At 45.6% G+C, this 10,000-nt stretch overlaps 1 protein-coding gene across 1 annotated transcript in view; it reads left to right on the top strand.

Annotated features, from left to right (window-relative positions):
- LOC135571212 (plexin-A4-like) overlaps positions 1-10,000 on the top strand; it is a gene marked incomplete at its 3' end in the record, with an annotated part of 129,481 nt that overhangs the window by 99,496 nt on the left and 19,985 nt on the right. Inside the window, exons 7-8 of the mRNA XM_065016999.1 lie at positions 2,515-2,611; positions 7,413-7,603. Coding sequence (XP_064873071.1) covers positions 2,515-2,611; positions 7,413-7,603 — 288 coding nt within the window. The remainder of the gene's footprint in view (positions 1-2,514; positions 2,612-7,412; positions 7,604-10,000) is intronic.

Below are 10,000 nucleotides of genomic sequence, written 5' to 3'. Positions count from 1 at the left end.
GCAATCTCCATAGACAAACATTGGCAGTAGAATGGCCTTACTGAAGAGCTCAGTGACTTTCAACGTGGCAACGTCCTAGGATGCCACCTTTCCAACAAATCAGTTGCTGTGCTGTTATTGTGAAGTGGAAACTTCTAGGAGCAACAACAGCTCAGCCACAAAGTGGTAGGCCACACAAGCTCACAGAACGGGACGCCCGAATGCTGAAATGCGTAGCCAGTAAAAATCGTCTGTCCTCGGTTGCAACACTCACTCCCGAGTTCCAAACTGCCCCTGGAAGCAACGTCAGCACAAGAACTGTTCGTCGGGAGCTTCATGAAATGGGTTTTCATGGCCGAGCATGAATCACACTTCACCATCTGCCAGTCCGATGGATTAATATAGATTTGGCGGACGCCAGGAGAACGCTATCTGTTGGAATGCATAGTGCCAACTGTAAAGTTTGGTGGAGGAGAAATAATTGTCTGGTCCTGTTTTAGTTCCAGTGAAGGGAAATCTTAATGCTACAACATATAATGACATTCTAGACGAATTTGTGCTTCCAACTTTGTGGCAACAGTTTGGGGAAGGCCCTTTCCTGTTTCAGCATGACAATGTCCCCGTGCACAAAACGAGGTCCATACGGAAATGGTTTGTCGAGATCGCTGTGGAAGAATTTGACTGGCCTGCACAGAGCCCTAACCTCAACCCCATCGAACACCTCTGTAATGAATTGGAACGCTGACTGCTAGCCAGACCTACTCGCCCAACATCAGTGCCCAATCTCACTAATGTTATTGTGGCTGAATGGAAGCAAGTCCCCACAGCAATGTTCCAACATCTAGTGGAAAGCCTTCCCAGAAGAGTGGAGGCTGTTATAGCAGTAAAGGAGGGACCAACTCCATATTAATGCCCTTGATTTTGGAATGAGATGTTCGACGAGCAGATGTCCACATACTTTCAGTCATGTAGTGTATCAGAGTAGGTATAAACAAAGTCAAGTGCGCGTGTTAGTTCACAAAATATATATATATATATATATATATATATATATATATATATATCGGTAGGGAGGGGCAGTTGCTCTTGCTGCTGGTCTTGTAATGGATGTGAGCTTCGACTGGAAGCCAGTGGAGAACCGCTGAGAGGCGGGGAGATGTGGGAGAACATGGGAAGTTTTAACACCAGGCAGGCTGCAGTATTCTGGATAAATTGCAGGGGTTTGATGGCACAAGCGGAGAGCAAAACCAACAGTTGCGGTAGTCCAGACGGGAGATGACTCGTACTCTGTGAGGTAGGCTCGTACTCTACGGACGTTGAGGAGCACGACCTGCAGGAGCGAGTCACTGCTTTGGTGTTTGCAGTGAATGCCAGGGTGTTGTCCAGGGTCATGCCAAGGTTCTTTGCACTCTGGGAGGGGGACACCGTGGAGTTGTCAACCGTGATGGAGCAGTCTTGGAGCGGAGAGGCCTTCCGTGGGATGAAGAGAAGCTCTGTCTTGTTGAGCTTGAGGTGGTGGGCCGACATCCAAGCTGAGATATCTGCCAGGCACGCAGAGATGCGTGTCACCACCTGGGTGAAGAAGGGGGGAAGGAGAAAAGTAGTTGAGTGTCATCCGCATAGCAATGATAGAAGAGACCATGTGAGGATATGACAGAGCCCAGTGGCTTGGGCTATAGAGAGAAGAGGAGAGGGCCTAGAACCATGCCCTGGGGGACACCAGTAGTGAGTAGTGAGACCATGTGGTGCAGATCCTCTCCACGTCACCTGGTAGGAGCGGCCTGCCAACTAGGATGCAATCCAAGAGTGTGCAGAGCCTAAGACACCCAGCCCTGAGAGGCTGGAAAGGAGGATCTGATGGTTCACGGTGTTGAAGGCAGAGGATACATCTAGGAGGATGAGAACAGAGGAGAGAGTCAGCTTTGGCAGTGCGGAGTGCCTCCAGGATCATTCGGACAGAGATAGCGAGAGAGTTGGTCAGAGACATATTTGAAGTTATTTGTGAAAGTGAGAAAATGCACAACTCTATCTCAGGTCTGTCTGGAGAGCCATTGACTGTAGAATCTCAATACAGGTTCCTCATTTCTAGTAATCAGTACTATTGAGATAGTACCTACAGTACACTGTCTGGAACCAGTCCTCCATGCCCAAGGAAATGTCTCTCATTGTACATGTGCACAGAACCTTGATGAGTTTAAATGCCCTCGCTAAATTCCAGCTTCCCTCAGCAATACTATTATGTGTCATTCAGTTCTGGAACAATGGTTGGTATGAAATGAAAGACTCCTAATATGATATGCTACTGTTGAATGGGAGTGTCTCAAACACTCTGACTAGCTTTGATACGTAGTTGTCTGTGAAGATGTCCTCTACCTGGCTTGAGTGTTTACAGTACTTCTGCTCTACAAATGCCTTTTCCTCTACCCCCCCCCCTCTCTTTCTCTCTGGTGCTCTCTCTCTCCCTTTCTCTCGCTCCCTGTTCTCTCCATCTCACCCCTCCATCTCCCCCTCTCTGGGTCCCCATGGCGACAACAGTACTCATATGATGGGATGGAGATGAGCAGCCTCCCTGTGGACCTGACGGTCATCTGGAACGGAGACTTCAGCATCGACAACCCTGCCGAAAATAAAGGTCAGGACCCCCCCCCTCTCACACCCACACACCCACACACCCACACACCCACATCCATACACACCCCACCCGATCACCGCCGTTGCCTGTGTAGCCGGTCTCCATGGCAACAGGCGGGCAGTTGCGGCGGTATCCATCCCCCTGACACCGGCACAGACACAGAAGTGGCATTACTTTGCTGCGGTGGGCGGCGGCGTCTGGTTATAACTTTGCCTCTTCTCTCATCTCCCTCTTTCTCTCCCTTACTCTCAATCTCTCACACCTAATTTCCCTCTCCTCTCCCTTACTCTCCATCTCTCACACCTAATTTCCATCTTCTCTCATCTCCCTCTTTCTCTCCCTTACTCTCCATCTCTCACACCTAATTTCCCTCTGCTCTCCCTCTCTCTCATCTCCCTCTTTCTCTCCCTTACTCTCCATCTCTCACACCTAATTTCCCTCTGCTCTCCCTCTCTCTCATCTCCCTCTTTCTCTCCCTTACTCTCCATCTCTCACACCTAATTTCCGTCTGCTCTCATCTCCCTCTTTCTCTCCCTTACTCTCCATCTCTCACACCTAATTTCCCTCTGCTCTCCCTCTCTCATCTCCCTCTTCCTCCCTTTTCCCTCCTTCTGTTCACCTCATTAGCTTCACCCCCTCTCTCTCTCTCCATCTCTCCTTTCTCTCGCTCCTCTCTCTCTGTTTCTCTCTCTCCCTCCCTCTCTCTTTCCTTCTCTCTCACTATCTCTCGTCTCCCCTGTGGTGCCTGTTAGCTTCACAACTTCCTCTGTGGTGCTTGTTAGCTTCACAACTTCCTCTGTGGTGTTTGTTAGCTTCACAACTTCCTTTGTGGTGCTTGTTAGCTTCACAACTTCCTCTGTGGTGTTTGTTAGCTTCACAACTTCATCTGTGGTGCTTGTTAGCTTCACAACTTCCTCTGTGGTGCTTGTTAGCTTCACAACTTCCTCTGTGGTGTTTGTTAGCTTCACAACTTCCTCTGTGGTGCTTGTTAGCTTCACAACTTCCTCTGTGGTGTTTGTTAGCTTCACAACTTCCTCTGTGGTGTTTGTTAGCTTCACAACTTCCTCTGTGGTGCTTGTTAGCTTCACAACTTCCTCTGTGGTGTTTGTTAGCTTCACAACTTCCTCTGTCAGTTGTCTCCCTCTGCCCAGCAGCATATTACCACAGACCACACATGCATACACTAAAAGAGAATATTCAATATGCTATTCTAACAGTGACTATCTATCTATCTATCTATCTATCTATCTATCTATCTAGTAATGGTTAATACAGTCTTTTGTTATCACTTTGGTACTATTTTCACAACTCTTAGTATAAAACTCATCACACTTGTAAAGCAGCCAGTCTTTCGTTCAAAACCTGTCAGTGTGCATTCATTTTGGATTGTGAACAGCTCCCACCACACAACCATTGATTCAAAATATAAGTTTATTGTGAAATGTAATGAGAGCATTCAATTAAATGAATGAAAATAAAACATAACATTTAGCACGCAATAATTTGCATCAAGCCTGCCTTGTTCCCTTTCCCTTTTGAGCATTTGGCCATAAATTCTCATCCACATCACAGTGAATGTCCTCATTGTTCATGCACAGCGGGAAATACCTTTTGGCCTGATGATTCCAAGCCTGACATTGGTCTGCGTTGATGTATCTGCATTAGAGGTCGACCGATTATGATTTTTCAACGCTGATACTGATACCGATTATTGGAGACCCCAAAAAAAGCCGATACCGATTAATTGGCCGATTTGTATTTATTTATTTGCAATAATGACAATTACAACAATACTGAATGAACACTTAATTTAACCTAATATAATACATAAATAAAAAGGAGAGCATGGGGGCTGGTATAGGGTCACGAATCGGGGATGGGCCCGAAACCCTGCCTGAACCATCTCTGCATGTTGGAACCTGACATTGTCCCACACAATGACATAGGCAACCCCTTCAATTTAATTGAGAAACACAATGATGTGTACAGTGTGGTAGGATCCTAGTAATTGCCTACGTCCTTGTTTAATAAATGTTCCTTTTGTTCGATAAAGTCTCTCTTTATATCCAAAAACCTCAGTTTTGTTGTAGGGTTTTCTTCAGTACTCCACAGGCTCAAACGCTGTCACAACATGCAGACAAAAAATCCAAATGATATCCGTAAAGTTCATAGAAACATGTCAAACGATCCTCAGGTTGTTTTTAGCCTAAATAATCTATAATATTTCAACCGGACAATAACGTCGTCAATATAAAAGGTAAACAAGAAAGGCACTCTCTCAGGCAGGCGCATGGAAAAGCTCTGTGACAATGCAGGGTCCACTCATTCAGACTGCTCTTACTCCCTAATTTTTCTGAATACAAGCCTGAAACAATTTCTAAAGACTGTTGACATCTAGTGGAAGGTATAGGAACTGCATTTTGAGTCCTAAGTCAATGGATACTGTAATGGCATTGAATAGAAAACTACTACAAAAAAAATCCCACTTCCTGAATGGATTTTTCTCAGGTTTTCATCAGCCAAATCAGTTCTGTTATACTCACAGACACTTTTTTAACAGTTTTGTAAACTTTAGAGTGTTTTCTATCCAAATCTACCAATTACATGCATATCCGATCTTCTGGGCCTGAGTAGAAGGCAGTTTAATTTGGGCACGCTTTTCATCCAAAATTACAAATGCTGCCCTCTACCCTAGAGAAGTTAACAAACTATAGTTTTGGCAAGTCGGTTAGGACATCTACGTTGTGCATGACACAATTAATTTTTCCAACAATTGTTTACAGACAGATTATTTCACTTTTAATTCACTGTATCACAATTCCAGTGGGTTAGAAGTTTACATACACTAAATTGACTGTGCCTTTAAACAGCTCGGAAAATTCCAGAAAATTATGTAATGGCTTTAAAAGCTTCTGATAGGCGTTCTGTCTCCTATAGATGAACGTACTTTGGTATGAAAAGTGCAAATAAATCCCAGAACAACAGCAAAGGACCTTGTGAAAATGCTGGAGGAAACAGGCACAAAAGTATCTATATCCACAGTAAAACGAGTCCTATATCGACATAACCTGAATGGCCGCTCAGCAAGGAAGAAGCCATTGCTTCAAAACTGCCATAAAAAGTCAGACTACGGTTTGCAACTGCACATGGGGACAAAGATCGTACTTTTTGGAGAAATGTCCTCTGGTCTGATGAAACAAACATAGAACTGTTTGGCCATAATGACCATCATTATATTTGGAGGAAAAGGGGAACGCTTGCAAGCCGAAGAACACATCCCAACCGTGAAGCACAGGGGGTGGCAGCATCATGTTGTGGGGTTGCTTTGCTGCAGGAGGGACTGGTGCCCTTTACAAACTAGATGGCATCATGAGGTAGGAAAATTATGTGGATATATTGAAGTAACATCTCAAGACATTGGTCTGAAAGTTAAAGCTTGGTTGCAAATGGGTCTTCCAAATGGACAATGACCCCAAGCATACTCCAAAGTTGTGGCAAAATGGCTTAAGGACAACAAAGTTAAGGTATTGGAGTGGCCATCACAAAGCCCTGACCTCAATCATATAGAAAATGTGTGGGCAGAACTGAAAAAGCCTGTGTGAGCAAGGAGGCCTACAAACCTGACTCAGTTACACCAGGAGGAATGGGCCAAAATTCACCCAACTTATTGTGGGAAGCTTGTGGAAGGCTACCCAAAACGTTTGACCCAAGTTAAACAATTTAAAGGCAATGCTACTAAATACTTGAATGTTTGTAAACTTCTGACCCACTGGGAATGTGATGAAAGAAAAAAAAATATATATATCTCTACTATTATTCTGACATTTCACATTCTTAAAATAAAGTAGTGATCCTAACTGACCTAAGAGGGAATTTTTACTAGGATTAAATGTCAGGAATTGTGAAAAACTGAGTTGAAATTTATTTGTCTAAGGTGTATGTAAACTTCCGACTACAACTGTATGTTATACAGTATATGTACAAGGACTAAACCATGCATCATGGTACTAGTTGGTTTAAACCCATACAGTACAAATAGAATCACCAATGACAATGATTAACTGCACCTCGCTGGCTTTGCAATTAGATTTATTTGCGCTCACATTTGTGTTCACATTTGAATGGATATATAGAAACATTTTGTGTCCATGGAGAGATGGGGAGAGAGAGAGGGAGAGTTAAAGATGAATTCCTCCTCCTCTTCTCTCCCATTAGCTACCCAGGGAGAAGGCTACTCTGGAGGCATCATTTGATGGACAAATCACACAAGCATCTAATGGCAATTAAAAACCTGTCCGGTTTCCATGGAGATGAAATGTTAAACTAGTGGATGAGCAGAGGCAAGAAGCTTCTGGTCGCAGGAGCTAAATGAGGGAGAGAAGGAGAGAGCGAGAGATAAGAAGAGAGAGAGAGAGGAAGGTAGGGAGGAAGAGAGAGAGAGAGAGGGGGAGGGAGGGAGACAGAAGCAAGAGAGAAGGATTGAGACAGAGAGCAAGGGACAGAGATACAGTATCAACAAATGATGCTTTCCACAATATGATTCAAATACTGTCCGTGTTCTGGAAATACTAAAACGCTGACTGTGATTGATCTACGGGTTCTGAACAGTTCTCACCCACATTTACCAGTATACATCATGAAGGCTATCGTTTTAAATCTAGGCTGGGTGTAAAGCACTTTGTTACAATTTCTGATGTACAAATGGCTTTATAAATGCATGTGATTGATTGACTGATTGAAATCAAGTATATGTGCGTGATGTGTTAACCTGATCTCTCCCTGTGACCCCCCCCGCCATCAGTTCACCTGTACAAGTGTGATGCCCAGAGGGGTAGCTGTGGCCTGTGTCTGAAGGCAGACCCCCTGTTTGGCTGTGTGTGGTGTAAAGGGGAGAACCGCTGCACCCTCAAGCAGCACTGTCCCCACCCTGAGAGCCAGTGGCTGGAGCGCAATGGACTCAACAGCAAGTGTACCCACCCACGCATCACCCAGGTGAGAATGCAGATACACACGCACGCACGCACGCACGCACGCACGCACGCACACACACACACACACACACACACACACACACACACCACCAGTACCCACCAAGTGAATCACACAAGTGGGGATGACACACACACGCATGTACTGTACACACTACACCAGCAATTACTACACACTCTGTCACCCAGGGGAGAGCACACTCTGTCACCCAGGGGAGAGCACACTCTGTCACCCAGGGGAGAACACACACTGTCACCTAGGGGAGAACACACTCTGTCACCCAGGGGAGAACACACTCTGTCACCCAGGGGAGAACACACACTGTCACCCAGGGGAGGACACACACTGTCACCCAGGAGAACACACTCTGTCACCCAGGGGAGAACACACTCTGTCACCCAGGGGAGAACACACTCTGTCACCCAGGAGAGAACACACTCTGTCACCCAGGGGAGAACACACTCTGTCACCCAGGAGAGAACACACACTGTCACCCAGGGGAGAACACACTCTGTCACCCAGGAGAGAACACACACTGTCACCCAGGAGAACACACTCTGTCACCCAGGGGAGAACACACTCTGTCACCCAGGGGAGAGCACACTCTGTCACCCAGGGGAGGACACACACTGTCACCCAGGGGAGAACACACTCTGTCACCCAGGAGAGAACACACTCTGTCACCCAGGGGAGAACACACTCTGTCACCCAGGGGAGAGCACACTCTGTCACCCAGGGGAGAACACACTCTGTCACCCAGGGGAGAACACACTCTGTCACCCAGGGGAGAACACACTCTGTCACCCAGGGGAGAGCACACTCTGTCACCCAGGGGAGAGCACACTCTGTCACCCAGGGGAGAACACACTCTGTCACCCAGGGGAGAACACACTCTGTCACCCAGGGGAGAACACACTCTGTCACCCAGGGGAGAGCACACTCTGTCACCCAGGGGAGGACACACACTGTCACCCTCTGACAGCTGATAGACACCTCTCATTTGGACAAGATTAGAATCATCTTGATCATAGTTTTCTTTCTGCAGGACTTCAATTAGGGACAGTAACAGTAACAGCTATGTGCAATACTCATTACTCAATACTCAATACTCAGTACTCATTACTCAATACTCAATACTCAGTACTCAGTACTCATTACTCAATACTCAATACTCAATACTCATTACTCATTACTCATTACTCAATACTCAATACTCAATACTCAGTACTCAGTACTCAATACTCAATACTCAATACTCATTACTCATTACTCATTACTCAATACTCAATACTCAATACTCAATACTCAGTACTCAGTACTCAATACTCAATACTCAATACTCAGTACTCAGTACTCAGTACTCAGTACTCAGTACTCATTACTCAGTACTCAGTACTCAGTACTCAGTACTCATTACTCAATACTCATTACTCAATACGCATTACTCATTACTCATTACTCATTACTCAATACTCAATACTCAATACTTAATGGACATTGGTAATTGGTCATTTCTCAGTACTCAATGGTCATTGGTCATTGGTCAATTCTCAATGCTCTATACTCAATACTCAATGGTCATTGGTCATTACTCATTACTCATTTCTCATTTCTCATTACTCATTACTCATTGGTCATTGGTCATTACTCATTGGTCATTACTCATTGGTCATTACTCATTACTCATTACTCATTACTCATTGGTCATTACTCATTACTCATTGCTCATTACTCGTTGCTCATCCCAATGTGTTAGTCTGCTTATACACACAACTTGCCAATGCTGATAGAACTCCACATCTGCCTGCTACTGAGGGATCAGTCACACACATGGTTAACCCAGTGACCTAGGCTAAGAGCCCATTCACCCTGTTTATCACTCACCTCCGAACAGATGAACACACACCCGTTTAACTATTCCTGTTCTCCAGCAGGGTTAGCCCTGTGTGTGGTATAAACACTCCTGACCCTACTGGATGGATGGATGGATGAGGGATGGATGATGGATGGATGAGGGATGGATGAGGGATGGATGAGGATGGATGAGGGATGGATGAGGATGGATGGGTAGATGGGTGGTGGATAGATGGAGGTTAAAGGGAGGGCAAGTTGGGGCTAGGGTGGAGTCATGAGGAGGAGAGGAATCCCTATCTCTTCACACCCCCTGGAGAGATGATGGATACACAGGGCATCCCTCCATCCCTAGCCTGGGGAGGAGGACAGCAGATGGTTAGAGATTGAAGATGGAGGGATAGAGGATGGATAGAGTAGCCATATTGGATTGGCCCTGAGAAATTATGGGAGGATGATAGAACGGGAGAGGAGGAGGAGAAATCCCCCTTTATCTCTCACCAGGGAAGAGGGCGAGTATGCTCTGAGCTGTTCAGTGTAACCTGGCTC

Source organism: Oncorhynchus nerka, unplaced genomic scaffold, assembly GCF_034236695.1.
Source record: "Oncorhynchus nerka isolate Pitt River unplaced genomic scaffold, Oner_Uvic_2.0 unplaced_scaffold_690, whole genome shotgun sequence".
NCBI lineage: Eukaryota > Metazoa > Chordata > Actinopteri > Salmoniformes > Salmonidae > Oncorhynchus > Oncorhynchus nerka.
This window is presented reverse-complemented; position numbering and strand designations above follow the sequence as displayed.